Source organism: Eucyclogobius newberryi, unplaced genomic scaffold (assembly GCF_026437365.1).
Source record: "Eucyclogobius newberryi isolate DKJ021-1_F unplaced genomic scaffold, fEucNew1.0.hap1 SCAF_1, whole genome shotgun sequence".
Lineage (NCBI taxonomy): Eukaryota > Metazoa > Chordata > Actinopteri > Gobiiformes > Gobiidae > Eucyclogobius > Eucyclogobius newberryi.
Genome location: NW_027315723.1, coordinates 31911781 through 31930046, shown reverse-complemented (window position 1 = coordinate 31930046; position 18266 = coordinate 31911781). Strand labels below are relative to the sequence as shown.

The 18266-nt window shown below is 41.1% G+C and overlaps 1 protein-coding gene across 5 annotated transcripts in view; it reads left to right on the top strand.

The window, feature by feature from the left end:
- LOC140358743 (DNA (cytosine-5)-methyltransferase 3A-like) overlaps nucleotides 1-13325 on the top strand; it is a 43711-nt gene extending 30386 nt beyond the window's left edge. For 3 of the 5 annotated variants that reach the window (XM_072443812.1, XM_072443787.1, XM_072443804.1), the window contains 15 exons: nucleotides 30-137; nucleotides 820-967; nucleotides 1796-1939; nucleotides 2021-2065; nucleotides 2141-2220; nucleotides 2336-2448; nucleotides 3721-3904; nucleotides 4934-5018; nucleotides 5216-5361; nucleotides 5585-5675; nucleotides 7040-7188; nucleotides 7251-7336; nucleotides 8135-8204; nucleotides 8478-8596; nucleotides 9423-13325. In XM_072443812.1, the coding sequence (XP_072299913.1) occupies nucleotides 30-137; nucleotides 820-967; nucleotides 1796-1939; nucleotides 2021-2065; nucleotides 2141-2220; nucleotides 2336-2448; nucleotides 3721-3904; nucleotides 4934-5018; nucleotides 5216-5361; nucleotides 5585-5675; nucleotides 7040-7188; nucleotides 7251-7336; nucleotides 8135-8204; nucleotides 8478-8596; nucleotides 9423-9564 (1710 nt within the window). In that variant the 3' untranslated portion in view covers nucleotides 9565-13325. The remainder of the gene's footprint in view (nucleotides 1-29; nucleotides 138-819; nucleotides 968-1795; nucleotides 1940-2020; nucleotides 2066-2140; nucleotides 2221-2335; nucleotides 2449-3720; nucleotides 3905-4933; nucleotides 5019-5215; nucleotides 5362-5584; nucleotides 5676-7039; nucleotides 7189-7250; nucleotides 7337-8134; nucleotides 8205-8477; nucleotides 8597-9422) is intronic. The other 2 variants (XM_072443818.1, XM_072443796.1) reach the window with 1 other exon arrangement.
- The last annotated feature ends 4941 nt before the right edge of the window (nucleotides 13326-18266 follow it).

The following is an 18266-nucleotide window of genomic DNA, read 5'->3' as shown; positions in this document are numbered from 1 at the left end:
GTCAACAATAATACTACTGTCCTGTACAGGTTTGTGTGGAGAAGCTTATGCTGTTCAGCTCCTTTTCCTCGGCCTTCCACCAACCGACCTACAACAAACAGTCCATGTACCGCAAAGCCATCTTCGAAGCGCTGCAGGTAACGCCACAGAACTGACTCTCAAAAAAACATGTATTTTATTTATTTATTTATTTATATTATTCCACAAAAGGGGACGTATGTTTGTGCCAAGTTATTGCAGAATTGCTCCCTTCCACCTGCCGTCTCTGAATAAGCTGAGGTCCAAAGGGCCCATATTCAAATAAAATACAATATGTACAAATTGCATAGTCACTCCATTTAGTAACACTAGCCCCAGTCCAAAATACTGTTATATATTGTATATATAAACACAGTACAATAGTTTTGTCTTTAACCATTAATTGACTAAACTGGTGTGGTGTTCTATCCATGTTGTAATATGTAATCTTGGGGTAACTTATTTTGTTTGGAGTTCAAACTGATCCTGTTTAATCCCAGAATGTTTGATTTGACTGGAAATCAGAGGGTCAAAGCTTTCTTTGTATGTTTTAAATGCCCAGGAGCTTGATGGTTCCATTTTATCGGGTGGTGGACAAAAGGAATACATTTGTCCACCACCAGACAATCTGCTTGAGAACCACTTGCCTAAAAGTAGCTGATGTAAATATGTGTCTATGGTTGTATACAAACAGAAGGGAACGGTACTTCGACACATAATTGGTGTTTTCTTTCACATCAAGGGTATTTTTTCCATCCAGACTGCCACAATTGCAGTGATTGCACGTGTGTTTGTGTCTAGGTGGCCAGTACGCGGGCAGGCCGGCCTCTGCCACAGTGCGACTCCAGAGACGAGGGCGAGGTCGTGGAGCAGCAGACCCGACAGATGATCGAATGGGCCATGACCGGCTTCTTACCCGGCGGACCGCAATCACTGGAGCCTCCTGAGGGTACGCAGCCGTCACATGAGGGGACAGTCACTTGCTGTGTTCTCTTTTATGATCTAAAGGACACGTATTATGCAACATTTACTTTCTTGAGCTCTTTGTTCCCTCATCCAAAACATACCTGTTGCATTTAGCTGCATTCACGCTTGTCTATGAAGTCCTCCCGGTCCGAGCGTCAAAAACTCTCCAAAATTACAGTGTTGTGACGTCCAAGGCAGAATTCCTCAAAGATCTTCTGTGCTGTTTTTAAATCGCCAGACTCGTTCTGAGCATTTCCGTGTCAAAAGCACGTCCATTTTAACTATGTGCTTACATTCGTATCTCAGGGCAAGCTAGCTTTTGTTTATCTCCTCGTTGTAATTCCCTCTGTAGCTAGTAGCTGGAGCTCTAACTCAGTTCATGTTGCAGGAAACGCCTGAATGATAGATTGTCATGGGCAATTTTTGTATACCGTATGTTCCGCACTATAAGGCGCACTTAAAAGCCTTTAATTTTCTCAAAAAACTACAGTGCGTCTTATAATCTATTGCGCCTTATATATGGATTAATTCCGATTGTGCTTGCTGACCTCGAAGCGATTTTGTGTGGTACACGTTTTGTTTCGCTTCATGCTCCTTATAATCCAGTGCGCCCTATTGTGCAGAGAATACGGTACAACTATTCTAACGTTCTAAACATGAGATCCTGAAGTAGATGTACTCAAGAGCATGTTTAAAGGTCAATAACAGTACAACAAGGCATAGTATGTGTTCTTTAAGTGCGCTCACCCACAATTTCAGTTTTCATTCATGTTTTAGAGTTTCACTTACACTTCCGTCCTTGCCTTGACAGAGGAGCAAAATCCATACAAGGAGGTGTATCATGAAATGTGGGCGGAGCCTGAGGCAGCGTACACGCCTCCACCTGCAAAGAAGCCACGCAAAAACGCAGCCGAGAAGTCGAAGATCAGAGAGGTCATCGACGAGGGCACTAGAGGTGAACAGACATGATATGATGAGAAGCGTGTGTGTGTCAATATTTGAAGTCTAATCTTAATAATAACTTTTCTTGTTTTAGAGAGGCTAATATGTGAAGTAAAAAAGAAGACAAGAAACATAGAAGGTAAAAGTGTTGAAAATGAGTCATCAGATCTATAATGCTTGTTCTAAATGCTGAAAATTATGCCTCTTTTCACAGATATCTGCATCTCTTGTGGAAGCCTCAACGTCTCTTTGGAGCATCCTCTCTTTATGGGAGCCATGTGCCAGGGCTGCAAAGTACGACATTTGACCTGAAAGATTTAAACCATATAATTTCAAAACAAATCATCTGTGTGTTTGACGTTGCAATCTTGAAACGTTAAAGATGTTTTAATTGAATCGCCTGTTGCAGAACTCTTTCCTGGAGTGTGCGTATCAGTACGACGACGACGGATACCAGTCGTACTGCACCATCTGCTGTGGAGGCAGGGAAGTGCTCATGTGCGGCAACAACAACTGCTGTAGGTCAGTGGAACAAAACCCCTTTTATCACTCAGATAAATCATGGTTTTGATTTCATTTGTGCTGAAACTGTTTACCCACAAATGTCCGGAGAAAGTTTATTTACTTGTCGACAATTTGGGCGCAGTAGCCACCGTTATATAAATATATAGACAGAATCATCCCAGGACTGGCAACACAAGGCTGTAGGTTTGGTTCTACATCAAGCAGTCTCTCCTACATCAGATTCATGTGCGCTAACAATTGGGCCGTACTCATATTTGCTTCTTAAAGATTGATTTAAATGTTTAATGCTGGGGTAGCTGACATTTTCTGTGAAAGAGTAAATGTTAGTGTTTTTCCTCAAAGACCGTATTGTAAAAGCAGGACTCTGTGATAAAAAGAGACAGCTGCTCTCCATATGCGTCTAACATAAAGTTTTTTTTTAATGTCAATCAAAATATAAAAGGAGCTGAAAGCAGTGCTCTTATTGGCTGCGTTTGTTCCATTGTTGGTGTATGGAAAAAAAACAAAAATCAGTTTTTAGCCATGCATGGACTCAAAAATGAAAATGTGAATATTAACAATGGACCAAAGGGTTTGTGAGGGCTCTGGACAAGTTACACATATTTAAAAACCTACTTCTGGCTTTGTGTTGTACAGTCAGACATACAATAGACACAACTAGAGCTGGGTTGAAATAATCGATTTTCCGATTTTTAATCGATTCGCATATTAATGACCGATTATCGATTCGTACGTCCAAAGATCGTTTTTTTGTTTGTTTGTTTTTTTAAATTAAAATTATTTTCTTCATTTCCCTCAGTGAACTTCAATCTAGCTTCAAGAAAGATAATTCAGGACTCCTGGATTATCTTTCTTGAAGGTAGATTGACCCTTAACCTTTTCATCAGTCTTCCATCAGTAACTACCAATACTTGTAAGATTTGCTGTTTAATATTGATATAATACTAGTTTTGAAATGTTGCTTCTCTACACAGTCATGAAGTGAAGGAAACGGTTCAAATACATTTTTCATTTTTAATAACATTAACCCCCGGATCGAATCGAAATTGGATCGAATCGGAAATCAGATCGAAATCGGAGCGAATCGGATGGAATCTGAGAAATCGGACAAAATCGATTTTGAAACGTAAAAATCGAATCGATTCTTGAAATTTGAATCGAAACCCAGCTCTAGACACAACCTGACTCGACCTGGTTGTTTTTTCGACGAATGGCCACTTGGAAACGTTGGGCCGACATACTAAACCGTCACATGTCCACCCCCTGCAGGTGTTTCTGCGTGGAGTGCGTGGACTTGCTGGTCGGGGCAGGCTCGGCGGCCGTAGCCATCCAGGAGGACCCGTGGAACTGCTACATGTGTGGGCCGCGCAGCACCTACGGGATGCTGCGGCGGCGCGACGACTGGCCCTGCAGGCTCCAGCACTTCTTCGCCAACAACCACGAGCAGGACTTTGTACGTGTTGGACCTGCATGTGTTTCTGAATAATTTTAATGTTTTTTCTCACATTTCTGGATGTTAGATAGTCACACTTCAGGCTTCTGCAAGTCAAATGAGATATGACCAAACAATTAATCATTATTATTAAGCAGAGTTTGTGATGTGTTTGGACATATAGTGACACTATAGACACATAGTGCGATTATAGACTTTGTCAGGTAATGTATCAAGAGCCAGGTGATTTGTTCCACACACACAAAGACACAAAATGATATGATCAAATACCAGGTTTTAGTAAATAATGTGAGAAAGAGTTGTTTTTCTCAATATATTGCATCATATATATTTTTCAGTATTCATTTTTATTAGTTATGAATTGATTATGAATTATTGATTCTACGATCTATCATTGAGCTATTTCTCTATCAACCTCAATACCTGAATGCCATTCAGACTATGTGCCCCCACATCTTGCGTTACCTAACCACAGCAGTCATCACCAACAAGGATGTTCGTAAACGCCGACAGGTCCTGAAGGATCTGGTGAAAGTCATACAACAGGAATCTTACACCTACAAAGATCCAATTACAGAGTTTGTGGAGTGCCTCTACGTGAACTTTGATTTTGATAGAGCTCAGAAGAAACTTCGGGAGTGTGAGTCTGTTCTGGTGAATGACTTCTTCTTGGTTGCCTGCCTGGAGGAATTCATTGAAAATGCTAGACTCTTCATTTTTGAGACCTTCTGCAGAATCCACCAGTGCATTAGCATAAGTATGCTGGCAGACAAACTGAACATGTCACCTGAGGAAACCGAGAGGTGGATCGTAAACCTCATTCGTAATTGATTGAAACCAAGAAAATTGAAATTCACAACTTAAAATTCCTTGATCCAGCAAGTGCACAACTTATCTAAACATATTAATCTTCCATTATTAACTTCTGCCTCGAGCATTTGGCAGAGGGAGCAGGTCTGATTCATAAATAAACTAAACGTTCTGTTGCTGTTCTTGAGTTACAATTGTTATGGTGTCTGTGTTTTTTAGGAACCGGCCAAGTTGTATCCTCCAGTTGCAGCAGAGAAACGGAAGCCCATCCGAGTACTGTCGCTGTTTGACGGCATTGCCACAGGTAACCACAAATTTCATCAGTGTACACGAGTGTACGAGCAGTAGTGCTTTTTTGCTCTTACTTGAGTAATTTCTTTACTTGAGTCAAACTTCATACTTTTACTCGAGTTATAATGTTTTGGAATAACATTACCCTCAAGTACATTTCTAGCGACTTTACCTCGGTCTGTCAGTAACAGCAGCACTCTTTGTTGGCAGGTCTGTTAGTGCTGAAGGACTTGGGGCTCCAGGTGGACAAGTACGTGGCCTCAGAGGTATGCGAGGACTCCATCACCGTGGGGATGGTCCGGCACCAGGGACGCATCATGTATGTCGGGGATGTGCGCAATGTTACACACAAACATGTGAGTTCAGAAAGTGGTTCCAATCAAACACCGGCCTGTAAGATTCAAGCCAATAGACTCTTGTAGCTTATTTTATCATGTATTTATTGAAACCCCCTTGAGATAAAGCTAACTTGATGACGTTCTAATGCTCTAATAAACCAGGTTGTGAGCTCTGCGTTTGGAGCTCTGCGTTTGGAGCTCTGATCGGTCGATACTGTATGATTTTGTATTGTCATTTCAGATCGAAGAATGGGGACCGTTTGACCTGGTAATTGGAGGAAGTCCCTGTAACGATCTGTCAATAGTCAATCCTGCACGAAAAGGCCTTTTTGGTGAGACAAAAAGATGCATCTAGTCCTATTGTTTTCATTTCAACCACTGCAGCAGGGTGTCAGTTGAGCAGCCACAGTAAACTTTAGCAGACAAGAAACACTCAAATGAAATGTAAACAGAAAAAAAACATCTAATTCCTAACCATGGTCCCTCTGATTACTCACATAAGATGCTATGGTTTGCATGTAATTTACATAATCTTAAAGGTCCAAAAATCTAGACTAGAGCTTCCTTTTTACATATATAAATACACTATTTCGAAGTACTTTCCCATATAAATAGTTATTTTATGAACTGAAGGATTACTATTGCAACAACACATCATCAGTAGGGTAAAACTAACCTGTCTCACGACGGTCTAAACCCAGCTCACGTTCCCTATTAGTGGGTGAACTAATAGGTTCATAAACTCAGATCATAAGATAAGATAAGATAATCCTTTATTGTCCCACATGGGGAAATTTCATTGGTGCAACGCAGGTAGATAGAGGTAGATACAGAAGAACAGATCACTTATAGGAAGTCTGAAAAACACTTTCAGTAGAAGATCTCCTATAAATAAATAAAAACTCCCATAGACAAATAAATACATAAATACCATTGCATGTGATCCCGACAGTAATTGCACATGAATATGTGTCACGACAGCACATAGATTGCACATGAATTTCACATGAATTGCACATGAATTGCACATGAATTCCAACAGCAATTGCACATACGACAGAATTGCACATCAGTATTAGGTTAGGTCAGTATTGCGACGGGATAACGTGACGATCTCCGGGTAAGACGACTGTTCTCCGCAGTTTCATGAGTTCCTCCTTTGTGGAAACGCGGTACGGCGCCGGCCGGGGGGCGGGGCCGGAGCCGGGGGGCGGGGCCGGAGCCGGGGGACTCAGAGCCAAGACACGACGAAAACACTCAATCCAGCCGAATAAAGTCAAAACAAGTTAATTTAAAGCGATTCCAGTGCGTGTCCCGATCGTTCGTGAAGTTCCTCTTTCATATAAACGTGTATATAAACGTGTACCGACGACACGCCGTACTTTAGCGCGGCCGGAGGGCGCGGGGGGGGGGGGGGGGGGGGGGGGGGGGGGGGGGCTGGTGGGCTCGCTCGGAGCTAGCTCACGTCACAACAACACAACGAACGCAACGAAAAACGCTCAAATCCAGCCGAAAAAAGTCAAAAACAGTTGAATTAAAAAACTAATATAGTTAGAATAGTTTTTAGAGCTTTTGCCACGCCTCTTTTTCAGTTGATTAATCGTTTTCAGTCGATTAATCGTTTGGCAGGTCATGTCTGTAGTGGGTCGATTACAGCCCTAAGACTGAAATTGCAAATGTACCCCGTTCCTTGCAGAGGGAACTGGGCGGTTGTTTTTTGAGTTCTATCGACTTCTTCACGAAGCTCGGCCGAAGCCTGGCGACCAGAGGCCTTTCTTCTGGCTGTTTGAAAACGTGGTCGCCATGGGAGTCAGCGACAAACGGGACATCTCACGCTTTTTAGAGGTAAGTGCCTCGTTCGGGCCGTGACGAAGTCAGACGGACCAATGTCGTTATTTGTGTTTCAGTGTAATCCGGTCATGATCGACGCCAAAGAGGTCTCCGCTGCCCACCGCGCTCGATACTTCTGGGGGAACCTGCCGGGCATGTCAAGGTACGGCACAAACAAAGCACCGTGATGTCCATTCAATGAGTTCACAAAAAATGACAGGTTTTCTTTTTGTTGGTGTTGTAATTATTACTTTGTTTGGTATGATAGAACCTGTGGTAAATGTTTATCATAGTTTTACATTTGTCAAGTTGCAGTTTATAAAGAGAAATTTAAAAAGAAAAGTTTAAAATTACAGGAAGTAGAACAGAATCTCTTTGTCTGTGTCATCAATAAGTGACAACCCATTGAATATGCAGGGACAATTTAGGGGACTCCTCAAAAGTTCTGCATTTTTTTCCCAGGGGGCGCTGTGTAGCCTTAAATTTTTGTTTATTTTTTATTTTATTTTTGACAGTATATATTTTTCCCAATTTAAGTTTAGGATTAAGATTAGGAACAGTTAATGTTTTTAAGGTTAGGGCTTTAGAACGTGGAACACAAGTCCCACCCTGCATCAATATTCCAAACTTTTAGGGAGTTGTGACGATATAAACACAACGGTCACAGTTTTCTGCAATTTGAAACAATCATTTAACAAAATAGAGGTGTATCAGGTGTTATTATTTGTCAAATCATAACTATGGTGTAATTAACATGGGTTTTGGCTCATGTTTGTTTACAATATTGTTGCTAGGTATCATTTCTGTCACATCTGCTGCTCACGTCCAACCAGGAAGTAACATTATTATGACATTATATCAAACCGGGGGAAAACATTATAGTAAAATATCAACTATTGTCATGTTCATCACATTTTAGTGAAATGTGTTGCACTTTGAATATTGTTCTTTTCTCTTTCAGGCCTCTTTCTGCAATGGTCAATGACAGACTGGACCTACAAGAGTGCCTTGAACACGGCCGTACAGCCAAGGTATGTTTTACTTTTAGTTCAATTGTGTCATTAAAATGGTAGATTCATGATTCTCAGCTGGTTGGCCAGGACTCTATACAAAATAATAATGATAAATTAAATCATAAATTTGTGTCCCCATGGCCAGCTGAGAACCACTTCATTGTTTTCTCTTGAATTCTGTCACACTTCACTCTTTTCTGTCCAAAGACGATTAGCTTTAGCATTAATAGGATTGATGTGTGTCTGTCCTTGTGTGTCTGTGCGGGCTTGGTGTGCGGGTGTGGATTTCAGTTTGAGAAGTTGCGTACGATAACGACACGCTCCAACTCTGTGAAGCAGGGGAAAGACGAGCATTTCCCCGTCTACATGGACAGCAAGGAGGACATCTTGTGGTGCACCGAGATGGAGAGGTACTGCACTTTTGACTCAGTTAACACTCGACAGAAGGATAGGTACAGTATGACCGGGTCGATCATGGAAATGTATTAAAAAACGATTTGTTCTGAGTAAACACTTGCAGAACTCAAACTTGCACAGAATGCTTATGCTCTAGTTTGGCAAACTCTAGATATGATCAAATCTAGACATGTGTCTATGGCACTGAAATGGCCCATTACAAGTTCAGAGGCTCAGATTAGTTATACCGATTTAATGCAAGAAAGGCCCACATCTCATTTCTGATGTGATGGAATATTTATATTTCCCATTAGACTCTTTCTCTTTCAACACCTTGACAATGTGAGAACTACAACAATAAAGCAACAAACTCTGTCAACTTCTCATGTCTAATACAGTAATTACATTTACACTTGTCCTGTGGATTACAAATCAACATATTTACTGTTTGTGCTTTTTAAAGCAAGTGCAGAATTGCCACTCTTCACCATGCATGTTTATTCTGACCCATAATGCAACAGTTACTGTAACATGGCACCATGTATATTACTATGAAACATTACCATATTTTTGACATTGTTAGTGCTTTAGTGCTGTTAACCTTAAACTATATTAATAAAACCCCATTTTGTGCAATAGTTTGAACTAGAATAATGATCAAAATGTTTAAAATGATCAAAGCAAATCTTTGATCAAATCAAAAAAATATTCAGTATCTAAAACAAAGAATCACAGCCCAAATAAACAAGGATAAAAATCCTTCTATTGTAACTTTACATTTGTCCCATTGATCTGTCTTTTTTAGTGTGACTGTTTTAACTGAATGCCTCTCTGTTGCAGAGTATTTGGCTTCCCCGTGCACTACACCGACGTGTCCAACATGAGTCGTTTGGCCCGTCAGCGACTTCTGGGGCGCTCCTGGAGCGTCCCTGTCATCAGGCACCTCTTCGCTCCACTGAAGGAGTACTTCGCCTGCAACTAGTCCTGACTAGCATCTCACACACAGACAATATGACAAGATGGCAGACACACGCAGCTTGTACATGAAGGTTGGCTGACACACAAATATACACAAAGGACTTCTTCGCAAAATACTAGACCTGTTAGTCCCCTGGTGCTACTCTTAAAAGCAAAGCCGATATTTACAACTGGTGCAGGACTCAGGCCTTCTCACTCAGCCTGATGTCTTTTAGATCTGTGTCCTCTAGGGGGCACCAAACATACAACTTCCTGTTTTTAATACCTATATTAAGCAAACTACTCCATCTGAACCCCTTCCCTGAGTTCTGGTGCATAGTGACGTGCTGTAATCACTGGTTTTTACTCTGATGCTGGTCGCACACTGACAATATTCATACAAATGGTGCAACATTTAACTACGATCTACTTTTATGTGTTTTTGGTGCTCAAGGGAGAAGCGGGATCATGTTGTTTTAGCCGCTGCAGTTTTAAATAGAAGTGTTCTAATCATGACATTTTAAAAAGTTTGAAGAAGATAAACGTGTAATTAATTTAAAGGACCAATGCAATTTGAAATTTTGAGATTAGACGTTTAAAGTTACATGAAAACACAGCAGTTTTTGTTGTGAGCTTTTTAAAAATTGTATTTATATTTTTAGATCAACAAAAAGTGTTTTTTTTTTACAGATGTAGTTCCTATTACATTTTCTTATAGTAGCTGCAGGTCTAAACACATCATGAGGTGTTTAGACTGCCCTCTGGTGGCTGTCATGGCTCCTTTGAAGGTTAATATTCTTTCTTCCAAAGTAGCAATCCTAACTTTGAAATGGGTCGAACTGAGCGCCCTGAACGTGCTCAGCTTCTGCTCAGTCACTTGAAGTAAGAGCACTATCCTCCTCTTAATGCAGCTAATGTGAGATGCTCTGAAGGTTTTAAATTTTATCTGAATGAAGCAGACAGCCTTGTTTAAAGCATCTATAATTTTACATTAAGCACAAACTGAACTTTTTAAAATAACATGCAAACTGTTAGTTATGTGTGTTAACTAAAGCCTTTTCCCCTTTAAACTGCAGAGGTTTGCTGTACAACACAATGCTTAAAGATCAAAAGTACTTTTCAATACAAGTAAACTATAAATTATATATGTCATTATATTAATTTCAGATAATAACTTTACTTAATATAACCATAAATGCACTAAAAGTAAATGCTTTGTATTTTTCATAATTCAAATTCTAGTTATTTCTGACATAAAAGTGCTATTTTCAGAACGTTGACATGATAATTCAAAGGTATAATATAAAGCTTTAAACAGGGCTGTCTTTGAGAAAAGATCTCCTCAGTCTGGTGCTTCAAGTTACCATTTCCCAGGAAGCCTTCCACAAACAAATGTCAAAACTGGACACGTACTTTTCTTACCACAGTACAACCAGCAGCTTTACTTTACGGTCTTACAACCAACCTTCAGGTGCTTTTCTCAGCTTTTTTCTACAGCGCTCTTACAGGTTACAATCACAGGAATCAAACATGGTGCAGACTTAATCAAACATGGTGCAGACTTAATCAAACATGGTGCAGACTTATTCAAAGGTCACCTGTTATACTTCTCAAGGCTCTCTGTCTTTTCTTTGGGCTTTTCTCAACTGATCATCATCTATTTGGCGAAGGCTTTACATGGAAATCTTTACTTTTTAACGAAAGCCACAGCTCATTTTATCCTTCAAAAGTGAGTGGAAATCCAGTGCCACCTTCACGTTTCGGTGCAGTATTTCAGTACGCTCATGCTTTCTCGATACACAGATGCCACGAAGTATAATAGGTGACTTTGCACGTTTTAAAACTTTGACACACATTTTGCATACACACTGTGCTTTCCATCGCCGCCTGCTGCCACCAGGCATCTACTCGGTCCACTAGGGGGCGTGACACCTCCTAGGGGCTTTCGGTGCTCCCAGACCCTTTACCTCCCCCAAACCCCGCCCCCCTCCCCCAGGTGCTGCATGTCAGTCAGTCCTGTGTAATCAGCTTCATGATGTTAGATTAGGGAGTAATGATTATAATAATGGTAATAATAACTACAATAATAACCTGTTATTGTGTGTAAGTGTGTGTGCTGTTACAGGTGGGTGCATTGTTCAGTCTCGACCTATAGATGAGAGAGGCTAGAGAGCGCATATTTACAGTTAGTTACCGTACAGTGACTCGTCTATCGTGCACAAGGACAAAGGATGGAAAGGAGCGGATTCTGAACGCACGCAATCGGGACGAGCTGAAATAACACTTGCTACGTCACACAACAGATCGTCGCGCTGTACTTATATTTATATACTAGGGCTGGGCGATGTTGACAAAAATGAATATATGTCGATATTACGTCAAATCCGACAGAAATGCGTTAAAATGTGTCTAAATGTGTCAGTTTGAGGTTTGATTATGAGACAAATGTGAAATGCCTATAAAATAAGTCACAAAAGTGCAGAAATGTCACCTTATACTCTTTTTAGAAAGTTTTTACCATTCATTTTTTCATTCATTTAATCATCTCTTTTTGTAGCTTTTTTTTTACTATAACAATGTATATGATCTTAAAATTTTGCACAACTTCCAAACACAATTCACAATATTATTTACGTTTGGATATATTGCTCGCCTCAGACATCAGGCATTACGATCTGCACGTCAATCCAATCTCATGACTTTTACTGTAATTATGTTTTACAATTAAACTCCTGCTTCTGTATACACGGTATGGGCCGCATACGGTGGCCCTGCAGGGACATGCCGCGGTCACGACTCATGAATGTGAAGTTCTACTGGTCGATTACTAGGACTATATATGTAAAACAATACTGAAAACACAGTTAGGGCCGCGCGATATTGACAAAAATTAATATCGTACATACGGTATTTACTTTTTTTGAGATTCCCAATAACAGTCAGACGATATTATGTCGATCCAATAGAAATGTGTTAAAACGTGTCTTTTAAACCTTTTAGTTCAGGTTTAATTATGAGACAAATGGGAAATGCCTGTAAATATCACCGTATACCCTTATTTGAAAGTTTACAACATAAAAATGTTTTGTTTTTTGTTTTTAATCAGCTCATTTTGCAGCTTTTTCACTATGAAAGATACGCTCAATATGCTTCAAATGTTGCGTACCTTCAAAATAAACCACGATATGATCTCAATTTTGACATATCGCTCACCCCTTGTCACAGTTACTGGTATAAAATGTAGTTTTTGGCAGGTGTAATTTCAGCTCGGGCCTGTTTGCGTGCGCGCATGGACTCGAGGCATGAGAACAGGCGTGATATTCGTATACAGAAGAGCGAACAGGGGATGATGTCCGTTTTTAGCCTGTGGACAGCTTTCAGGCTGAAAAATGCGCTGTTTTTACCGATACAAACTGAAAACACATTGAAAAACACTGTCCATTACAAATCAACGCACAGACACACGGCCAACACCATACGACAGTGGCGCTCGCATCTCAAGGACTTAAAGGAAGATGAGCTTTTTAAAAGAAGGGCGGTGACGGTGGATGTTTTCAAAAAGGTGCTAAAATTTTATCTGAAAATAAGAAAAATATATTGTTAGGAGTTTTAAAAATCAAGTTTGTCTTTACATGACTGTATTTAAGTTTGTCGTAGTAATGAAAAAGGCACTATTATTATTTTACTCTTGTATGAATATGAACTAATTAAAAGGCATTTTAACTTTGTACTTGAAACAATGTAAGAGATGAAACGTGAATAAAAAGGACTATGTTTCTTGTGATACTCTGCGTCTGTGTTTGTTGAGATTAGATTGGTTCTGTTCCATGTAAAATTGTCAATAGATGAGTCACTGCAATGTTCAGAGGCGCAAACCCACAACCCTCTGGATGAGAGGCAAGACTCTGACCACTGCTCCCTCAAATATAAGCCATAGTTATAGTTGGGAAGTACAGATGTAGTTAAATGAGTCGGACCTGTTCTTTTCTCAAATAAAATCATAAATATTGCATCATTTATATTGATTTTGGCCCTGGCTTACAATGTGGCTGCTATAACAGTTGTGGAATTACCTCTTCGTATATCACATGTCACGATATCTAATTTTAGCCCCATGATTTAATGATTATTAGTGATTATTGAGACTGTGACAGAACAACAGTGAAATCTTACATTTCTTCTTTCTCGTTGTCCAGGATGTGACTGTTGCTCAAGTTTGTGAGCAGCTTTATGGAACTTTCTGAAAGACAAAATAAAGTTGAATGTGCCTAAAACAGCCAGATATAAAAAAAAATTATAATATTTTAAAATATTTTTTAACAATAGATTGAATGAAAAAAACGTAATTCTGCTTCTAACATTGTCACTATTATTAGGCCCGAGCGCCACAAGCTGGCGAGAGGCCTATTAATCTCGTAAGGCGGCTGCGAAAACACGGCTGCGAAAGTGCGCACGTAGTGCGCACGAAATCGAGCGCAAAGCGCTCGCCCACTTCCAAACACTCACTAACGCACTCCTTCACTCACGCACGCCCCGTGCATACTAATTAGTAGTAGGAAAATGGAACATTACCGTTGTAAACGGGCGAAGCCTGTGCAAAAGTGCGCACTAAACGAGCATTTTACATTCGCGGTCGTCATCCCCTTATAAAGCGCTCATTTGCGCTAAGTACCTCACGAATACGTTCCCCATCTCTTGCATGTTCCGTGCATATAAGCATGTAATGCAAAAATTGAACATTATTACTATATAGAGGGCCAAAAACATAAAGTGGGCAGAGCCCACTCAAAATTAACGAAAGTACCTGTCAGTGACCAGGGACCCACACCATGAGGTAGGAAAGCGCGAGCGCTTTCCGAAAATGTATAGTTTATGATATTTGAAAAATGGGAAACATTGTTTTCGCATCAGAATATTATTCTTCTTTCTTCTCGGGACCAACCCCCCTATTTTTCACCCAGTGAACATTGACCAAAAGTCACAAAAATTTGCACACCTCTAAAAATCGTGCCTCTCTACACTCTGGCTATTTCCCTTTTCTAAAATAAAAAAATTGTCGCGTCAGCGCCCCCAAATGTACCAAAAATGCATTGAGATAGGAAATGACCCAAAAAAAAATCTGATCGTAGAATCATGAAATTTGGCGCAGAGGTAGATGGTGACAAGAGAAGTAAAAAATATTATTACGGCAACGCCGTCCGCCCAACCAAATGTCAGCCATATTGGTTCAAAATTGGCTAAGCATGACTCGGGAGTTTTTCCAAACATACTTTTACGAACTCCTCCCAGGGCTTTGGCTCTAAAAAGCTGAAATTTGGTGAAAATGCTACTGAGGAGTGGGACATCAAAAGTTATTCAAATTACATTGATACCTCTCACGGTCTCTGAGCGGCGAAGCCGCAAACTTTAGCTAGAATTTCAGAAATCTCCCAAATTTAACATTTCTGCCGTTTGCGCAGATAAAGTCCGAATTGCGTCAAATTAGAATCAGTTGTTAAACTCTTTGCCCTAAACCTACTTGAAGTTAAATTAATTAATTTGGCGCCACAGCGCCCCCTACAGATTTTATATGGAGGTTAAATGTTTAGTTTTGCGAAATTATCTCAAATTTGACACACAACTCAATTTTGGCATCCCCATCAAAAAAGTCAATGAGACCCATGTCATAATTGTTATGGCTTTGCCGTAACGATGACCGAAACCTTTCATGTTATTCCAATGGGGAAATCGCCAGAACATGTTTACACTTTAGACTTTCACAAACTCCTCTTAGGGCGTTAGCCCTATTAACCTGAAATTTGGTGAGACTCATCTTCAGGGGTGGACCATCAAAAGTTATCCACATTTTTATTCAAAGAGTCACGGTGTCTGTGCGGCAAAGCCGCACATTTTGCCAAGAATTCAAAATAAAATAGCTTTTTGATGGTAAAACAAAGGGGAGAAGATGTGACAGCGTCACAGATTCAGCAGTAGATGTAATAAAAGGACAATTGGCGCGCGTAAGCGCCCCCTCCTCTTGCGGCGCGTGGCGAGGGCCGATCATTGCCGCTTGCGGCTATATTTATTATTATTATTATTATGTGGTTCTTATGATTAATTTGTGACCTGAATAATCACATCATCATTATCGATTAACCGCACAATATTGACATCCCTAGTCACATCTGCGGATCATGTCCAACCCGGAAGTAGCGTTGTAAACGTCACCAAACCTGTCAAACTGGGGGAAATTAGGCCACACAGTCAATGCAAAATCTTATATTCGATCCCTTCCACCACGTCGTGCCGTCGCGTGCACTTTAAGCACCATTACCCTTCCAATCTGATCCGATATTCTGATCAGAATATCGATCCGCGACATCTGAGGGGAAGCCGCTGTCTCGTTTTTCCTACGCCCAGCGAGAGCACCGTCTGTCTCGCGAGCCCGGACACGCCCCTGTCTGTCCCCCCCCCTGCATCTCTGTTCCCATTGGCCGCTCGCTCAGGCTCTCGCTCTCACCTCGGCCCGTGATTGGCTGACGGCGCCCGAAGCATCTGCGGCTCTCGGAGGCAGCTGCTGTGCGCGAGTCTGTGCGGAGGCTTTTTGCGGCGGAGCGGCTCTGGGCATCTGGAGAAAAACGGGTAAGACATTCAGTCACACGCGCGAGGAATGACCATAATGCACTGCCTGGAAGTTTACAGCGCGCCGATGTTTGATGTTGCGCGATTTTGCACTCTTTGTCCTCTTGAATGGGAACAAAACTCACGTTTTGTTCCCATTCATTCTCATTTGAACACGCAATGTCGAAAGGATGAACTGACAATGGCCATTCTTATTGTATTCGACATCCAACTGTTATTTACGAGTGGCATTATATTGTTATTTTTTACAATAAAAGAAGACACTTGCGTCGAAAAGGGTTCAAAGATTCTGACTCTGTGACGCGCACCATCGTTTGCCTTTTCACTGCAAGTGCAATCGGTTACGTAATTCTATTGTGTTATTATTATTCCTTTGGAGAATCGCGCATAATGTTGAAATGAGTGATGTGCTCGGTGGAGTTTTGCGCCAAGAACACGCTGCACCCACGTTGTAAATAACCCGTCGATCTTATTGCGCGATGCGGACTTTACGCACAGCTATTTTGTGCTTAAAATGTGTTTTATCTCTATATTTTCTTCAATGATTCTGGGGCTCGTGAGTTATTCATGTTGGGGGGTGAGGGGGCCTCTGTAATGCAGCGCGTCGATTTGCATACATTCATTTCAGTTTGTCAACCTACAGATAATAATGTGGTTGAGGATTGCGCATTGTCAGCACGATTAAAGAAGTTATAGTTGTTCCTTTCTGCATTGCCCTGGTGCGGTTGCCACTGGTGATGAAGCGCCATGTGCCCTGATGCTGCTGATGCGATGCTGCTGATGCTGCTGATGCTGCCACACCCCTCAGCATCATGTCCTTTCCCTCGATCACACCGTGTCCTCTTTCTGCAACAGGATCGATGTCTCACAGCCTGGTTCTGCTCGGTCATGTAGATGTTCACACATGCTCCTCCACAAGTGTCTGCTGTGGGATTAGAGCTCATTAGAGTCTGATTAGAGATCTTTAGAGTCGGATTGTCAGTCGGTGTTTGTGCAGCAGGTGTGGTCATTTTCCAAGGAGTGAAGCTCTCAAGATGAAATGATCAAAAGAAAGACTAAGTCCCAAATATTTGAGCAAAGACAGATTCCAGATTATAGTTGTAGCCATTCCCCCGAAGCTCTAAAGTCTAATGTTTTACTGCTCATATTAAAGTCTAATGTGTTTACAGCGTATCTTTTGAGTCTTAATGTTTTACTTCTTATATTAGAATCTAATGCAGGAGTGGGCAATTATTTTCCTCCGAGGGCCATATTCGAATCCAGGCAAGTAGCGGAGGGCCGGCCCGCCATCAGTGGTGTGAAAAAAAAAAAGATATCTATATAATTACAATGTATTATTTAATTCATTTCATGTCATCTTTAGTAAGGATTCAAGTGCAGACAAATGTTACAGACAGTAAAAAAAATAGAAACTAAAATCTTTTGGGCCGTATGTGGCCCGCAGGCCGCAGTTTGCCCAGGTCTGCTCTGGAGCCAACCTCGGAGCCATAGCCGCCCGCTCTTGCGCTGACTGATTGATAGCGTAGTTGGCATGCTCGTAGCAAAGTGACGGCTGATATTGTACTCCTTGAAAACCGATATTTTCTTGGCATATCAAGCAAACAGCCTTTGATTGCACTTCAATGAAAAAATATTTAGTTGTCCACTCCGCATTAAACACTCGGCACTCACTATCCACTTTTCTTTTCCTTGATAAGCTCATTTTTACAGAAAGTCTCGATGCGAAACGCTTGTCAGAGAAGAAGAGGGCGCTAAAAAGGTCAAAGTTCGCCATCTATTGGGGAAATGTGGGCATTACAGGCGAAAGGTAAAATGAAGGACCAGCCGCAGTATCGTGAGTTGGAATCCCGACTTCGACATTTGCTGCATGTCCTCCTTTCTCTCTCATTCCCCCTCCTTTCTTTCTCATTCCATCTACTGTCTAATAAAGCCTACGGGCAAAAAAATAAATAAAAATATTTCGGACAAGCTTGGCGGGCCGGATTGAAAGGCCCGGGGGACCGGATGTGGCCCGCGGGCCATAGTTTGCCCACCCCTGATCTAATGTTTTTACTGCTTATACTGCTACTTGTCCAACCATTACCACTGTTACTACTACTACTACTA